General features: G+C 48.5%; 1 protein-coding gene across 2 annotated transcripts in view; it reads right to left on the minus strand.

Annotated features, from left to right (window-relative positions):
• LOC108932690 (phospholipase D family, member 5) overlaps positions 1-17,883 on the minus strand; it is a 36,864-nt gene extending 18,981 nt beyond the window's left edge. For both annotated transcript variants that reach the window (XR_003797638.1, XM_018749242.2), the window contains exons 1-2: positions 17,578-17,883; positions 2,100-2,236 (exon numbers count right to left, since the gene is read on the minus strand). Coding sequence is in view for 1 of the 2 variants with exons in the window: in XM_018749242.2 (XP_018604758.1) it covers positions 2,100-2,236; positions 17,578-17,583 (143 nt within the window). In the remaining variant the exon portion in view is untranslated. The remainder of the gene's footprint in view (positions 1-2,099; positions 2,237-17,577) is intronic.
• Positions 17,884-18,944: the final 1,061 nt, after the last annotated feature.

The raw sequence follows: 18,944 nt of genomic DNA on the forward strand, positions 1-18,944 counted from the left end.
ACCAATATTATAAATAAATCTACGGTGATATTCATCGCTTGCTGTTTTATATGGCACAGTTTTTTTTTAACCTTTAGTTGTTCTGTGCCACAAAATAACACAGTTAACTGCAGAGAATTTAAACCCGAGGCCCGAATGCAGAGACCATTATTAATTCCGTGCAATACTTTGGGAAAAGGCTTGAAGATTTTGACATACGGTAAATATTCAGTAAGAGAAGGACCGGATATGGGGAGACTACAGGAAATATATTATTATTATTATTATTATTATTAAATATCCTGATCAAGGGCTCTACACAGGAGGACTGGGCACCTTCGGGCTGCCAGGTGGCAGTCTTTTGGGTGCTCCTGTTTCCTCTCATAGCCCAAAGGCATGTGCTTCAGACGATTTGTTCACTCTAAATTGCCCTTAGCATGTATATGTGCGGGTGAATGAATGTGTGTGATTGACCTAGGACAGACTGGTGTCCTAACCATGGTATACCCTGCCTTACACCCAGTGCTTCTGGGCCAGACTCTGGACCACTACGACCCTGGACACTGGACAATGGATGGCTGAATGAAACACTAAATCATTACAATTGATCATTTTAACAATTGACACAGCCCGCATGTGAAACATCGCAGAGCGTGAATTCTTTACACAGATTCAAAGCAGCTGGACCAGAAGGATAAAAAGCAATAGGTTTAAAAGGTCCGACTGAACTAGTGAGCAGGTGTCCACATGAGACAGAGGAAAAGAAGAAAGAACGCACTGATGACAGCAAACATCGAGAAAGTGATGGCTCTCCACTCCATGGAACAACTCTGAAGAGAGGAAGGAGATGTGACGGTGGAATGGGCTGCGGAGCCATAAATCCGAGGCCCAGACACAGAAAGCACCAAAACAAACTACAACTGACATCCTACGCGAACGCAGTTGAGTGAGGTCTCATACACCCTCACCCAAACAAGCCAATTCTCTACATGGAATCTTTAACGAGCACTTAATTGACAAACGTACTGTGTGGATGGGGTTTGCTGGGGTGCAATATTTTTATAATTCATAGAAGTCTTGGGGAACCGGGACGACTTTTAGAGCTGCGCAACAGATGCGGAGGCATCGCAGTGTTGCTGTGATCCCAACATGTTCCCATTTCAACGCTCCATTAATCCTACGTGCATCAACATCCATTTCAATTATGCAGACAGAAAGTGTGCTTTGGCAAAACTATACACGGGCAAGGCTGCTGAAACAGACAGCACTGGAGCTCTGACCTGTCAACAAGCGAAAGCAAACAAAAGCACACCACGCTTTTCTGATGTGACGGAGCGAGGCGCATTCATTTCTCTTCAATTCCTCGGCCTACAAACTAGGTGTTTGGGTTCACATACTGTAGCCGTGCAAAAAAGCAAGGCTTCTTGCCCAGGCGAGACTGGGAGATTAATAATACTTTCCCTCCAAAACCTGAAATGGCATTTTTTTTTAACGTTCCAAAGGTGTCGTTGGCTCATGGCATTTCTCCCCAGGCACCATGAAATGTGCGTTTGTGTCGGACCGCGTTACCAGATTGTTGCCGGGTTAACGGTCACTGGGGTGTCGCATCCAGACCTAAATATCCAAAACCCTAACCCTCAGATATATTGATGAGAAATGCTGCCTAATGGAAAGCAGATGGCTTCTGGTCCTACACATTACCATTTAAGTCCTTTCTGGAGTTATGAGATCTATCCATTCCAGCTGGCATTGAGTGCTGTGCTCAAAAAATATGAATGTAACCATTTTTAAAACTGAAAATGAGGTCACTGAGTGAACTGGTTTATAAATATTTAAATTCTTGTTATGTTCGCATACATGATTTGATTTGCAAAAGAGTACAGGAAGACTTATGGATGGTGTCTTCACACATGGCTTGAGAGAAATGTAATGATTTATGTTTTGTATGGTATGCAATCCAGGAAATTGGCCGTTGTTATAAACATTTAGCGCACCAGTGGAAGTCTGGAATCCTCGACCGGGAGGATTTTCCAAGCATCAGCTCCATGCCCACTTCGCCACTTTTAGGGGTGAGGTTGGCGAATCCACGCATCACGGTGGGAAAAAAACGGAATTCCTACCGACAGTCTTTGCTGCAGTTGTCCTCCGTGATGCCATCCTCATCTTCAGCCCAGATGTCCACAGCAGAGAATATCAAAGCCACCAGGACAGCGAAACAGCACACCAGCGCAAAGACCACGATGCACTTCTGCTGAGACTGCAGGAAGACATAAGCAACAACACGGCGGACTTTAATTTATTTTTAATTCATGACAAGGAGGGCGTCGAAGTGGCCCCAACCCGGTGGGCTGTGTGTGTGTGTCTATGTGTGTGTGTGTGGACCAGGGAGTGTTGCTGATCTGTTTCACACAAATGAACGTGTTCACTTAGGTATGTTCAGGAGCGTTCAGCAATGCAGGGTGATGTCACTGCGCTTCTCTTTCTGTTTTCCCTTAAGGACGCAATGGATGCGTTCAGGTTGGGTTCAGCTGGGATGAACACAAGTGGAGCAAGTGAGTCATTAGTTATTTGAAAAGGCCTCGTATGCACCGAGGGAAGAAACACAAGAATAATTCTTGCGGCAAATATAAAACCAGCTGAGCAAGTTATTTGCACTTTTGCACTGAGGCTGCTTTTATGGATTTTCAATTTCTTTAAAAGCCAAGTGGTGATTAAAACATGCCGATGAAACATCACACACCGCAATTCGGTCATAAAAATGGTAAACACACCGAGCCAGAGAGAGAAGAGGAAAAAACATTTAGTAACTTAACTATGTTCATTTTCACAGACTAGACTGTATGTTGAACTTCTTTCCATTTCATTGGCTTAGATGGACTATTTATTGATTTTAATGATGAAACTTTGAGCAGATTCATCGTGATTAAACTTGAAATTAGATAAAAACTGATTTCAGAGTGTAAAGCCTACACACAATGTAGATACCAGCAGCGTGACTTCTCTAAGCGATTCTGGTGAGAACAGAACTTTGTACTCGTGACACAGGCAATATTTTTCTGCTCTGCAAAATGCATGAATATGTTTAATTAGCGCGGTGAGCGAGGAGCCGATCTGTCTCATTAGCCCTGAGACTTTTATTCAAACAGCAGGGTGGATGTTCAAAACTGCTCATCTCCTGACAGAACCTCACGCTTCCACTTAAAGAAAAAGGAGAAATCAGGGGTGTTTGGGGACACGTGAGGGCTGGCAGGTTCATGCGTGAAAAGCGTGCGTGCGAACGAATACGTGCTGGAGAGAGCGGGCTGGGTGCCGCTCTCCGGTCCGCGTTCGGGCCGAACTCCAAAACTGACAGCAGCTCAATACTTGGACAGATTTCAGCTCCTCCGAAGGCAGCAGCGCTCCTTCATTGTAATCGCAGGCCTTGTTTGGAGCGTGGCTCTGACTGGCGGAAAGAATCAAACCTAATTATGACCCTAATAGAATTGGGATGGGATTTATTCTACCTGTCTATATACTGGTTGGGGCGGCGCGGGGGCGCAGTGGGTTTGGCTGGGTCCCGCTCTCTGGTGGGTCTGGGGTTCAAGTCACGCTTGGGGTGCCTTGTTATGGACTAGCATCCCATCCCGGGTGTGTCCCCTTCCCCTCCAGCCCTATGCCCTGTGTTGCTGTGTTAGGCTCCGGCTCACCGCGACCCTGCATGGGATAAGCGGTTTCAGTCAGTGTGTGTGTGTGTGTGTGTGTGTACATATTGGTTTGGTCATATGTCATAAGCAGGGAGGAAAATCATAATTCCAGTTTTAGTGGAGAAGGGCATATTTTTTGGCTTATCTGACACCGACAACCTCCTATCATGGAATATCAGTAATTCCACATGGATCACGGAACCACAGGAAATACGAGCGGATAAATATTTTTGCAGAATTTCATTGTTGATGCAGTATAACCCAATGACGTACAAAGTGTTATAAAGGAATGTCGTACAGGGCAACTAACGCTGAGGGAAATGCGCGACCCTGCAACCTCAGCCTCGGCCAAGAATATGGTTACGTCCGAGGTGCTGATGAAGGGAAAGATGGGGAGGCGACCGGAAGAAAAATCGTTGCGAGCTCATCTGACTGGATGCGATGGGACAAACGGAGAGGACGGAAGCTCGTGGGGAGGCTGGCCTCACATCGCTGTGCCTACTTCACTCACGAAAGCATCTTGGAGAAATAAAGTATCGGGGGTGAAGGCCTGACAGTGAAAACAGGCCGAAGATGGGCTCTGCAATTCTTCAGTGTGGATAACACATTGAAATTACGTTTATTCATTTTGCAAACACTTTCCTCCAGAGCGACGCGCTTAATTATTAGTGACCAGCGTTTAGACGAGAGCTTTTTTACCTGAGCTGAGCTGCAATGCAGTACATGCGGTACTCAACTCCCTGCAGTCGTTCACCTGTTTGTACAAAGTGCGGTTTAGCGCTCACGCGCAGAGCCCCGCAGTACGGGCAATTCGGAGTCCCCCATCCGGCCTGAAACACGTCTTCGGACTATGGGAGGAAACCCGCACAAACACGAGGCGAGCGCAGCGCATAATATGACAACAAAACAGTGTAACATAGCGCTCTGCTAGCGTAGCACCCAATTAGCGTATCCATTAGCATAGCATACCGCTAGCGCAGCATGCTAGAGAGGCACCTAGCTCGCTTCTTTCTCCGAAAGCGGTGTACAGTGATTATTGGATAGTATTTAGCTGACACTTTTATCCAAAGTGGCTTATGCTAAATCCATAGTGCTAAACTTCCTACAGTCATTTGCTCAGTTATACAGCAGAGCAATGTAACACACTCACACACTCACACACACTATGGGCAACTTAAGAGTCACCGGTGCACCTGAAACACATCTTTGGGCTTTGGGCGGAAACCCACATAAACACAGGGATAACATGAAAACTCCATGCAGACTGAGATGGATTTGACCCCATGTCCAGCGGTGCTACAATCCAGAAGGTGTGAGGCACCAGGGCTACCTGGAGCAGCACAAACCAGCACTGGAGGTGCTTCTTAACTTGGGATTCATAATTCCGCTCATAATTTAGAGGTGGCACAGCGAGAAGTGCTGCTGTCTCACAGGGCCTGGGTGGTGCGAGAGGACGTGGGTTTGATCCCCGCTCAGTCTGTATGGAGTTTGCATGTTCTCCTCATGTCTGCGTGGGTTTCCTCTGGGTGCTCTGGTTTCCTCCCACAGTCCACAGACATGCTGTTCAGGTTCCCCCATAGTGTGTGTGAGTAACAGAGAGAGTGTGTGTGTTCCACTGATGTATGGATGAGCGACCCAGTGTAAGTAGTGTATCCAGCAGTGTAAGTCACCGCGGTGAATAAAGTGTGTGGGCTGAAAACACTACATAGAGTTCACTGGAAGTCGCTTTGGAGAAAAGCATCTACTAAATAAATTTAAATTGATATTTCTCCAACCCTTTAAATGTTTATCAGTGTTTTGATACCTATTTTGGAACGTTACCTTTTGTCTGCCATTCAGCAAGTGCGGCATACATCGTTTACCACAGCTAGTTCAACTGTGTCTGATATTTGAGTCTAAGTGCTTGTTCTTAACACTTTGAAAAGAAAGAAAGAAAAAAAAAAGAATATTTATTCCAGTTGGGAATTTATCCCGTCCTCACAGCTCATCAGCTCGGAAATAAACGTGCATTCCTCTGATAGTCCGTAGCCTATTGCACGCGTAATTATTTCCATTCCCGGTAAGGGAGAATGAAAATGTCAGCGTGGCCCCATTAAAATGTCTGTAATTGTGGCCCTCCCGGCTTCACAAGATTTAATGATGCCTTCATCCCTACTTGACGGAGGAGGAAACGGAGGCGTTATGTGAATGAGGAATAAACAGGGCCGGCGTGAGAATCCTGATGGCGCGTGAATGTGTGGCAGTGTGACTGAGGGCGATTTCTGAACACGGAGAAGCTCCAGTGAGCGTCACTGGCCGGGAACTGGAGCTCCCCCAAAGGGACAGGTGGTGTGGGCCATTTCGCCGGCTGCTGAACCGACCGGCTTCTTTCCAACTCCGCCCGCCGTCCACCAGTAACAACTGACAGATAATGCCCCCCCGATAAATTATGCTATTTGATTTCGTATTCTCTTTGTAGTTGATCAGAAAAGCTTCCATCAGAAGAAAAAAACATAACATGCATCTGTGGAATTGTATCGTTAAAAGGATTTCTGTGTTTTACCGTTCATTTTAGAAATGCAGCTTCACTGTCCTCTGCTCGAGTATGTGCTATTGCCATTGGTTCCGCAAGGAGCGGAGGAATCGTGTGTCGATGAAACATTTTTTCACGCACATGTAGCTTTGCCTCCAAAGCCTTAGCAAAAGAGCTGTGCAAACAAAGTGTGACTACATGTTCATTTACTCGTGCTTTTCTTCCCAAAGCGGCTAACAATTAGTTACCCATTAATACAGGTGGGTAAATTTACTGGAGCAAGGGAGGGTGAGTACCTTGCGCAGCTGTACTACCGCCAGAGGTGGGATCAAACCTGCAACCTTCGGCTCCAAAGGCAGCGGCTCTAGCCACTATGATACCAGCTGTCGCAACAGTTTGCACGGAAGCTGCAAAGTCTGAGCTCAGTTCAGTCGCACTTGGGTCATTCACCATGGCAAAGTCCCCCTGTAATCATAAACAATAAAACTGAAATCAAAGAAGAAGAACACACAAGCAACACTCCTAGCTGCCACCTGTCCAAGGTCATAGCACTGTCTTCACCACCATCTCCATCATTCGCTGCCACAGCTCCCACGAACCCTCACTTCTGCAACACAGCCCAACTCAACGTCCGTATATCAGGATCAGTGGGAGGGGGGCATTCAAATGCACTCATCACCTAACTGCAGCCCTGCCCCTCTCCATAACCCTAACCCTAATCCATATCCCTACCCTTAACCCCTAACCCCACCTGCAACCCTAACCCTAAAATGCTGTTCACTGGAAACTGGTCTCCCAAGCTGATTGGCTCTCACCACACATCTGTATCACCACCACGGTAAAACTGCTCACGTACGGAACTGTGACACACAAAAGTTTACACCGTGGTACACTAAATTCTGGATGAAAGCCTGGATTTTTTCAGAATACCACTTTTTTCAGCACACTGAAAAACAAAGTGCGCAGCGGACACTGTGGGCATATAGAGCCATGGGTGACCGCGCTCTTGAGAGTTTAACTCAGTAAGAACAATCATAGCCTTACTTTGTCTTTCTATGGATTTTCCCTGTGCTTCGTTGTAATACTGTATTGATCCCCATCCAAGAAACGTCCCGAGATTTCAGTTGTAAGGCCATATTTTGATAAATGCAATTTCAGAAGGAATTCAATACATTTTCCGTTTTAGCAGAAGCTGAACATTTTTTACGGCTGTCATTTATCCTGGTGTTGCGTTGGCTAATTAATGCCATGTCAAGGCTGCACAGTAAATGCTGGTTGAAAAGTTCTGTTTACATCAGTCCCTGCACACTCATACACTGACACAGACTCCCATCCATTGTTGCGATGGAGCATCTCCAGCCACACCTGGAGGCTGGACGTTCATTCTTCGCCGACATGTCGGCTGTGTGGCATCGCAGCCGTGTCGCCCTCTGCCCTCGTTTCCTGTTCCAAGTCATTAATAACGCAGCACGCAGAAGTGTTGGTGTCAAAGGTGCACTATTGGTACCTGCAGTCATACACACACGGCGAAAAACAATGCAATAAATTCACTCTAGATGCAATTTGAGCTACATCCTTCTGTACAAATATTACGCATCACTACCTGGATAACATCAGCTTAATAAAAAAAAACTCAAATGTCAACAATGGCTTAAAAATGATTATAATAATGTAAAAAAATTGAACTACTGCGGCGTATTCCAGCGATAAGCATAGTTTAACATCGAAGAATGTTGCTCATTTAGAACAGCTTACGAATGCAATGCTGAGCACCAGGTTCTTGGGTAGAAGAAACTGACGAAAATTCTTATGTAGTGAACTGATGACTAGTGGAATCTATTTTTTTCACCATGCCATTAAAAAATTAAAAATAGCCCTGAAAAAACTGTTGATATTTCTTCGAGATCCCGGAGTTATCCATTTTATATCGGTTTACATGGGAGAAAAATGGTGCAAGATCCTATTTCTCATACGTATCTTCTGATAAAAACAGAAACCTTCTATATTTGGCTGTCGCCTGTGGTCACTCTGCGAAAGGTATACCGTACGCTAAGACAGGGCCGGAAAAACCACGCGAAAGGCGATCAGATGGGCTGTTCTCAGGTCGGTTTCCTTCTCAGGACAAGCTAAATGGACACAAGAAAAGTGCTATAAAAAGGAAAGAAAAAACTCCCATGTGTTGACTATTTATTCTAAATAATGCATTAATTTATTTTTAAAAACCACCAACTCAAAGTGCTACTGTGAGGTCAAGTAAGGCCACAGGTAATGCAGTCCTTTGAGGTCTTTTAGCTTGAAATTCAAACCAGGCATGTATGACACTTGGGGGTCGCTTTCTTTCGCTCTTCCGCTCAATTTGGTCCACACAGGTGTCGACCGCGTCTCCCAGGTGTACTCACACTTTTATCTGGTACCGCATGCATGGGTTTTGTTTAAAAAAAAAAAAAAAAAAAAAAGAAAGGAAAAAGCTCTGCTCTTGGATAAAAGTACCTGTTCATCCTGGAAATTTAAAAAAAAATAAATAAAAGAAAAATAATATAAAATGTGCTGTGGTGGCACAGCAGGTTTGGCCAGGTCCTGCTTTCTGGCAGGTCTGGGGGTTTTAATCCCACTTGGGGTGCCTTGTGATGGATAGGCGTCCCGTCCTGGGTGTGTCCCCTCCCCCTCCAGCCTTGCGCCCCGTGTTGCCGGGTTAGGCTCCGGCTCGCCACAACCCTGCTTGGGACAAGCGGCTTCAGACAATGCGTGTGTTTGAATAAAATGTGCACTTATATATATAGTACATATATATAAAACCCTGCATCCCTGATGTAGGGCAGCACACCAGAAGGTGGGCGTGTTTCCTACCCGTTATGCGCTTTGTGTGTGTTTCCGTTGAGCTTCGTGGTTGCCTTGCATTTTCAGAGTCGTGTTCACTCTCCAGAGATGGATTGCCAGCACCGTTCTGAGCAATTAGAAGAGTTTCAGGTGCCTCGCAGAGCCAGGGGCTCTGATTTGCTCCGTCGGGGGGCACGGTAACGGTCTGCATCATGATGAATAATAATAAGGAGCTGCTTTTCTCATTCTCTTGCAGTTTTTTCCAATCATGTTGGAAAAGCAAGCATGGGAAAGTGGAGGCAATGCAGAAAAACACTTGGTGGAGGTGAAAACGGCCTAGATTTATGTCTGCCAGCCTTCAACCCCCATTGCCGTCCTGACTCTGTGGGACTGCAGGAGCAATGGACTCCTCAGGCTCAGCGAAGGTCAAAGGCAAAGGATGGTTCCCCAGTTTGTGAAGACCATCTATTTTTATTTTCAGTCATTTCAAATTAGTCCCATTTGAATGCAGCTGAAATTCACTAAAAATATTAAAACCAGAAAGCTCACGGCACATTTATTTTATTTATTATGGCTAGACCTGATAGTTTTACAGAACCTGACCTGCAAATTAATCGAGGGACAGCTGTCCAAACTGCTTTTATTGTAATTTAGTGGTAAAAGTGATTTCTTAGGTAACAAACAGAACAAACTACAAACAGACTTTGGGTCCCAACTGTGTTTGTAAGTTAATTAGCCAAGGTGCATATTTTTATATTCATGTATTTTTGGCTGTTTTCAGATATTTAAATGTATTCAAAAATATGTTTTTTCTCTCTATGCGGCCAGAGTGGGTGTCCTGCTTGTTCTCAGTCTGGCAGCAGGATTTTTGGGTTCGAACCCCTGGAACCTGTCAGACCCCCTCCCCTTACACCCTTCGATGCGTGAAAACAATGTGCGGCCCCACACTGGCCAACAACCTGGAAAGGACAGTGACAGGGCTATCCGGGGCGGAATATTTTCCACACTCAGATCCCTCTCAAAACTTTGGCCAGTTTGTCACGAGTGACTGCTTATAATAACTCTTTAGTCGGTTTACTCTGCTTTGAATGGTCCGGCTTTAGACGGCACTTCACAAGAGAGCAGGCCGCAAGATGCCAGCCTGAAAACTGAGCAGAACGTCAGAGCCGCATGCGGGGCTCACCCTCCGCCAACATCGTTTGCAGACAAGCACAAAAACTGGGTATGGACTCCAAGGAAGATACTGTAAACTCAGCACCACGTTAATCTATTAAGCAGAACAAAAACGGTTAATATCGAGTGAAATGTGATTAATGTCCCTGCAACAATGGACCGGAGCAACTTGGACGGGCTTCTGGTTCTGGAAGCTCAGATTGTGCGTTTCGTCCAAAGCTCAGATGTGCCGGTACAGATTAGAGGACTTGTCTCATGGTGAAAATGATCAATGTTGCCGAAGCTCATGATTGATGGTGTTGCCTTCAGACAAACAGGTCTGGCACAGAATGATTTCTGCAACCACTCAAGGCAGAGAATATTCAAGAAGCAGTGGGGAAAGGAAAAGATGTACTGGTTAGCACCGTTGCCCATTACTGAAGGACCTGGGTTCGAATCCTGAATCGACAGAGCAATTACTCTGCCGCACAGATAGGTAAATCACCGGAAGTGGTTAAATATAGCAACCTAACATTGTAAGCTGTCTTGAAGAAAAGTGTCAACTAGAGGAATAAATAATATTAACACTGTATAATTAACCAAATGATGCAGTGCAACAAGAGCCAGTTTTTAGAAAGAGAAACAGAGTTCTGGATCTGGATCACTGGCTCTACACTAAGAACTACTGACCAGTAGATCGCCGCAAGATACATCGTCTTGGATGTACTACACAAGGACGTCAGGCTTTGAAAGCCCTCAGAGAAATGGTGCAAATCTGTGAATGATCCACAGCTTTGGACCGACAGGGAGCAGAAGGCAACAGAAGCAAGTTTTTGTTGCCAGTTAAGGCTTGTTGTCCTAAACAAACCCAGTCGCTCAAAACAAGCAGGTAACGGTACTGATGAACGCGAGGATGAAGGAACGGTTCGGCGCAATCATTTGTGGGAGACAATTAGTGCGGGTAGGTGGCGGTGCTCATTAGTTTCTAATCGGGGGATTGTTTCGCGGCGCGCTCATTTTGTGCAGAATCTCCCGAAAGGCTACAGCCGATTGTTTTCAGCTCCGCTCGGGGTGATCCATCATCGCCCATTAACTGGTGTGTCATGTTTTCCCAAGCAGGAAACACCATGCGACGCTCAGGAACGGAAACAGCAATGTGGAGCGAAGTACTCCGCGCGAAACCCTAATTTAGAGTTGTAAATACCACAACGGGTTTATTAAATCCTTGTTTAATTAAAATGAGAATACTTAAGGCGTTTACATCACCGCTGTCCTTTGGTTAAGGCCATGTGATGTGTGTGCCAGAACACAGACAGGTGGAGGTATGTAAAAATGTACCTCCAGTTCACCAAGGGAAGATCCAGTTCGGATGTATAAAAGGTAAGAAACGGGCCAGATGGTCGTATCGGTACAGGTAGGTGCGGCACAACGCTGGGAGCCAAAAGGGACTGCAGCGCATGTTACAGAGAGATGGATCTGCTCACCAGTCTGGAGAAGGTTAGCCAGACAGTTGGTGTGATATCAAGAGCCTTATCAACGGCCTTGTGCGGCAGGACTTTGGTTCAGGAGGGTGCCTGACCATTCTCCTCCAAAACTCATGGAATAATTTGAACTGACGGTGCTCTCAGTGACCATTACTCATCCAGATCAAAAAAGTCATCCCACTGCTGACACCATCACTTGTAGTGTTGAGCAAATGTAGCTCCACTGGAAGTGCCAATGTGACCATCCAATTGGTCTTCACAAGACAACATTGGTCTGGTCTTAAGAGCAACCATGTCTTCCAGGCCATTCATTCTAGACTGTTCCGTACATGTGTGAATATGGACATCAGCCACGGCAGGGGAAGCCTGCAGGTCACCGGATGTGGTCCTTGCTTCTACCAGACATCCTCTATGGTTCTTCTTGTTCCGTTGTGGGATATGGCTACAGGTGGTGCAGTTGTCACAGACATCACCTTGCAATGGGATGGTCCTGGGTTTGAATCCCTGCTTCCCTTGGTGTACCCTTCAGAGAAGTACTTACTCTACAGTACTCTAGCATAACCCCGAGTTATAACTGTATATGTTAATTGTCGGCAGAACCTTTGTTTGCAGACATTGCGGGTTACTTCGGACAAAAGTGTTAATAAATGAGAATATTTTTCAGTGCCGATTTCCTCTGGGAACAGTTGCTATTTTCTTTAAATTTCCCAATTTTTGCAATATCTGTTTTGCTCTAGTGTTATAGCCGACACAAGTCTGATAAGCCTGAGGTCCTCCAAGATCACTTTAGATTACGGAACGCAGTGTTAGGCTGACCTGTATGGGTAAAACTGTACGGTACTGCTAAGACTGAACTGAGCAGGATAGGGTTAAGGTTAGCGTTGGAGTTAGGCATGGGGTTAGGGTTAGGTTGTTTTGTCTAAACAAAGATTTCCTATTACAAGTGTCTCTTTTTGCTGAACTACACTGGTCTTCCACATACTTTGAAGCAGCCCTGTAGATACAGATATGTTAATTTAGGCAGAACAGTGTCGTTCGACCCAGAAAATAAATCCACTTCTCCTGGCAAGACGGCGCGGAAACTTGTGGTGGTGACAGATGTGGAGGAGTCTAACGTGAAGGGGCTGCGGAACACACCCTAGGGACAGCTGGTAGTGTAGCGGTTAGACCTACTGCTGCCTTAGGACCCAAAGCCTGCAGGTTTGATTCCCACCTCCAGCTGTAATACCCTTGAGCAAGGTATTTACCCTAAATTGCTCCAGTAAAATTACTCAGCTGTATAAATGAGTAAATAATTCTAAGTTGCTTTGGAGAAAAGCATCAGCTTAATGAATAAATGTAAATACATGGTAAGAGACTGATCGCCTTACTGCCCAGTGACCGAGACCCAGGCTTGTGAGCAGCCCTGTCTGTTACATGCTATAGGAATATGACCGTCCACGTCACACGACATCTGTAGCACGTTCGGCCAGAAACACATCAACATGTCCTGCAAACAAAGCACCGTTAAGTTCCGGTAAAGCGCACACCCCTCCTCCCCTCTTTCGTGCACAATTGCGTTGACCTTGATGCTCAAACAGTCTGTAACCAAAAATTAACGGTGGATAACAAAATCCAATTAAAGTATGAATTGTTAATAACATTTTCCCCAGGAGACGTTATAAACAAGCAGGCGCCGTCTCCCTGTGGTCAAAATGGAGAAATGAAAAGTGGTACGATGAGGGGAAGTGGGGTCTGATGATGATGATGATGATGATGATTATCGTTATTATTACTTTTATTAGTATTATGGCTTTTTAAACATAGCGCTCTTTCCGCCAGGCCTCCGTTTGCGATCGCTTATCAATATCTGGTGTCGGTGACCGAAAGTCAGTGACCGCGGCTGGTTCGTGGGAAGATCTGGCAAACAGCAGCGATGCCGAAAACACGGTGTCATTTTCCATTTATTCTCCATATGAGAAGCGAGCCCGATGACGCAGCCCGGTGTGGGAGACGAGGGACACGCGAGAGCTGCCTTTACGACGTTGCCAATTACTGCTGCGGTGGGGAAAAGGTCAGCGTGGCTCAGGAGAGCGTCAGAACGGTGCGCCATCCTCCGAGGGTCCTTCTCACCGTGATTTACACTCCTGAGGCCTGATGTGTCGGGGGGAGCGGGAAAGCTGCAAAGTTGCAGCGAGGAAACAAAGAGGAGGCAAGTCAGCACGGCAGAGAGCGTGAGCACAGCGGCATCGGTTGCCACGGCTCAGAAATATAACGAGAGCTGTTCAGAGCTGAGACCCAGGACTCAAAATGAAAATTAGACCCTCCCCCGGTGCCCCGACATTCAGCCAATGGAGGGAAGCGGAAAGAGCGTCTCCCGTGGCTCAGCGTATTCCATCGACCGAAGGCCCGGATCCTCTCGATCAATAAGTCAATTAAAGCTCCATTAGAGGGAGCGAGAGCCACGGCTCCTGATGGAGGTGGGGTCTCGCCTCGAGGACCCGAGATCCCCTCGGACCCCAGGGAAATCTGCTCTGACGGCAGGCGGGGGACGGGCAGTCGGGCGCGACGGGACAGGAAAGCGCTAAATCGCCTTGACAAGCTGTCCAATGAGAAAGGGCCATAGCAGCAACGTGTCTGCGTGTGTGTGTGTGTGTGTGCGAGTGTGTGTGCGTGCGTGACTGCTTGTCAAAACAGAACAGGCTTTCACGCTTTGCAGAGCTGCTCCCCCCACCCGATTTGAGCTCTGTGGTGTAAAGAGTGAGCAGAGATCACCCGGAGCCCAACTGACAGCTCATACAACAGGAAACGCTCCTTCTGACCCCTGGTTCGAGAAAAGGGCTCCAGTATCACGTGCACACAAGTGTAAATACTGGGTTCACCCCCCCAAGTCCCTGCACCTCTGGCACAGCATTCATGCAGGGGGAGAGTGGGCGGGAGTGGAAGGCAGGAGCGAGGGAGCCGCAGCTCTACCTCCGGACCCCCAGCAGAGAGCGAGGTGTCCTGTCACAGGTTGGGGGTGGGGGAGGGTCTCACTTTAGCATCATGTGTCACACACAATAATGCATCCAGAGAGAGGAGATAGAAGCGCTAGCCGAACTGGACAGGACATTGACCAGGTAAGTGTTAATCAATCAATCAATCAATCAACGTAGCTAAATTCCCCCCAAACTGCCTTGAAATTTGTGCCGATTTCAGTTAATCTTATTTTTTGAAATTTATTCAGTTATGATTTTTTTCAAGTCGAATTCCAACGTTACGTCCATAGACCAGCGTACAGTTCCGTACCCGTTCACACAGCGCGGTAATTTGGACCAGACCGACTCAGGGCGGAAACCACAAAGAGAGAGACATTTCTCTTTAAAAAAAAAAAAAAAATGTGGTGGGCCACTCAAAGAAACTGGGTTCAAATCCCACCTTGTGCTGTGGTGCCTCTGATCAAGGTACTTACCTTGAACCGAAACAGGAAAAGTTGTATCGGAGGCGTATAAATGGGTAAATCGGTCCAAGTCGGCTAAATAAATAAATAAATAACTGTGTGGGAGCGGGTGTTTGAACCCGGGTGCGAGGCCAGGGTGCCGAGTGCTCCCTGCTGCTCCATTAGGAACCTTTCCCGCTCGCCTCTCCCAGGTTCCTGCCCTGGACTTATGAACCAGTCCAGCGAGGTCGCTGTTGACCAGGGTGGACCGTGCGAATGCCCGGAGGCCCCACGTCGGGGTCGGCGCCCACTGCTCGGCACTCAAAGGAACCCAGTACATCTCCACGAGGATCGAGAGCAAACCCAAGGGTGTGAAACGCAGTACTGCCCTCCAGCGTGACGAGAGTCCGCTCCCACAGGTGCTCTAGGCTGGATTGGAGGAGCTGGGGAGGAACCCGCACGAAGGTAAATCGGTGTAAAATAACTCCGAGGTGTGCGCTGTGACTTTTTTCTGTAAAACCAAAATATAGCTCTGCTGGTGCGTGCAATATTTTACGGAAATCTGGGGGGTTCTGGAGAACAAGCCGCGGTGTCACAACAGGGGCCGTTGAACGTGGACCCAGCTGAGCGGCCGAGAACGAAAGATTACACTGTTCTTTCGAAGTGCAACGCGGTACTTTTTTTTTTTCGATTTGAATTTTTTCTGGGGTGGCACAGTGGTGCGGCGGATGGCGCCGGTGTCTCGCACCTCCTGGGCCGTGGGTTCGGACGCGGGTCCGACCGCGGCTCGGCCTGCGTGGCGTTTGCGTGGGCTTCCTCCAAGTGCTCTGGTTTCCTCCCACAGCCCAAAGACATGTTTCAGGGCTGGTGGGCTCTAAGTGACCCTCAGTGTGTGAAAGAGTGTGCTATGGACTGGCATCCCGTCCAGGATGTACCCTGCCTTATACCCTGCGCTTTCAGGATAGGCTCTGGACCACCGTGTCCCTGCGCTGGACAAGCAGTTTTTGTTAGCTGCGCAGCGCATATGACAGAGCGCTGCGCTCCGTGGCTCAGCACCGACACAGCGAGGCAAGGCTCCGCTGGGGGTGTTCGTGTGTCTTGGTCATCCCCACAAGACGGCGGAGGAGATCGGATGCACCTCCCTTCGGGTTGTCTTGCGGAGAGAGAGCAGAGAAAAGGGGCGGAGACGGACGGCGCGGCCAGACGAGAGCTTGGGCCGCGAGTCCCCGATGAACGGCGGGGGATTAAAATTCCTGTCCGTCACCCCAACGCCGTTTCCAAGCCGTTAAACCCTTGAGGCCTGTTTATGTGCGAGAAGAAGGAGCGTCGACGAGAGACGAACCAGAGCTCTGCGACTGGCGGGTGGGGGGAGGGATGAGGAGGTGGGCTGTCGGGTCGAGTTCACGATGGTCAACAAGGGATGCTGAGAATCGGTGCATCCCCTTACCACGTTACATGGCTAACCCACACACACTCTGTAAGGAGCACCCTGTGTGCGCACACGCACACACACACACACACACACACACACACACACACACAGACGTCTTGTGTGTCTGCGCGGTGAAAACAAAACTAACGAGTTTGTTCGGCCTAACGACTCCTCTTTCAGGACTGCGGTTCTGGACCGAAGTAGTATGAGAAGAACACAGATGTCATTACTGGCTGTAAAAAAAAAATGTGTTCCAAAGTCCGAGTTCGAGTGGCGGCTTTTTTCCGCCGATACGCTGCTGCACATGAGAAATGGAACCACTGTTTATTTTTTCAAACACTGCAAATAGGACGGAGTTCAGCCCTGGGAACTCTCCCAGCGTGGACCCCGGGAGAACATCAGCATCCCCCGCCGCACACAAATATAAACACACACACACACACACGATTCACCTTCCTCCCCTCACTATGAAAAGTATGCTGTACCCTTTCCCACCCACGTCATGTCATGTCCCCTGTTGGCCGGAACCCAGTCCAGTTGGGAGGATAGTTTTGAAAGCCTGAGTCCAGGGGAGCTAGAAGCCCAACCCAAATCTGCACTTCTCACCTCCATGTCCCGCTAAGTGAGAAGCTCAGCGTCAGCATCACGGCAAGCACCCCCCCCCCCCACCCCCCAACCACTCACCCCCCATCACCGCCCCCCTCAAACCGCTCACCCTGACTTTAACAGTAAGATAGCAGTAATGATAACACACCCAAAATAGCTTTCCTCCTTTCTCAGTTGCACAAAAGAGGAAAGTGGCAGAAGCAGCAGCGGCAGCAGCTCTCCCTCCGTAGGACCGTGCTCTCCGAGCGTCACCACGAACCGACCGGTGATTAGAGGGACGACGACGACGACACACGGACTGTCCGGTGACCGCAAACACTGCTCTCACCCGGAGCCTCCGCGGAGCGCAGAGCCAACACTGGCAAGAAAGTTTCCGAGTCGCGACCCGAGCGCTTCGGCCAACCGGAGGAGGGATGGGGAGAGACCCCGGCCCCCCCCAAACAAAAAGCACGGGATGGCACGGCAGCGGACACCCCGACCCCCGACCCCCCCGGCACACAGGTAAAGAGGCTCACCTTCATGCTGCGGTCACTCGGTAGCAGAAGCTCGATGGTCGACACGTGTGCTGATCACCCCTCACGCCCCCCACTACCACACCGCCCCCCCCGCAGGCACCTCGCTGCCTGGAGCAGAGAAAGCAGCCTGTGCCGCGGCCACGGGGGTCCAAGCGCGCCCCTCCTCTCGCTCACTCTCTGCAGCAGTCCTCGCCCGACCGCTGGCTTTGGTGTTCTGGGTGATGTGTGAACGGTGAGTGAGGAGCGCAGGGCTTCGGCAAGGAGCCGGACATGGTGCTATCAGTCTCGATGTGTGTGTGTATGTGTCTCTCTCTCTCTCTCTCTATCAATTTCTCACTCTCTGTGTCTGTGCTCCACTCCTCATCCTGACATCAGAGAGAGAGAGAAAGGGAGGGGGTGGGGAGAGAGAGAAAGAGAGAGAGAGACCCCCCCCCCTACCCCTCCGCTCCTGGTCCCACCATGCTGTGCCCCTCCCATCTCCCACAAAGCCTTCTTCAAAGCCCCACCCCCCCCTTCTACGATGTGCCGGCTGCCCAGCGGTCCAAACAGAAGCGGCTCATTTGCGAGCGAGTAGTGTATGTGTGTGTGTGTGTACCTGTCATTCTCACATCAACAGCCATCAACAATGTGAAATTGGATGCTGGCAGGATGGTATCTGTGGCTCAAGGAGTGACACCAAACCCAAATTTCAGTCAAATTCTGCTCCCAGAACCATAACCTTCTCCTGGCTGCGAGACCCAACCAGATCGCATCTGACATGAGACAATAACGCAGTAACACCCTCCCAGCTCTCGATTAATAACCTCAAACACCTTTTTCGACACACCCTCCCCGCCACTGGAGTGCGTGAGGAATGAGGCCTGTCATTTGCATCTCATTTGCATAAATTCCTAGCACCGATGCTGTTCTCCAAAGCAACTTACACTGTTTGTGAATTTAGTTCTTGACCCGTTAACAGAGCTGGGTAATTTTACTGTGCCGGTTCAAGGTAAGCACCTTGATCAAGGGTATTACAGTAGGAGTTGGGATTCGAACTCGGGTCCTTCGAGCAGAAGGTAGCAGCTGCAACCACCACACCACCTGCTGGCCCCGTTGTTCGTTCTTTACGAGCCTCCGGTAAACCGGCATCTCACACACGTGTGTCGCTAAGGAGGGAGCGTCACACCCCAACGCCGTAGTCTGATGCGTTCGACAGGACCGCAGAGCAGAAGGAACAGATGCCAGAGTTTTTAATTGGAAGCGTTTACAGATGCTGCCCAGGTGAGCTGTAAACACACTTCAGACGGTCACACTCGTCTCGTTTCTGCTCGCAAAGCGGTTCTCCAGCGAAACAGTCACCGAGCGGCAGGAAACTTCAAGGATTTCTC

The sequence above is a fragment of the Scleropages formosus genome, chromosome 4 (genome assembly GCF_900964775.1).
Source record: "Scleropages formosus chromosome 4, fSclFor1.1, whole genome shotgun sequence".
In the NCBI taxonomy this organism is placed as follows: Eukaryota; Metazoa; Chordata; class Actinopteri; order Osteoglossiformes; family Osteoglossidae; genus Scleropages; species Scleropages formosus.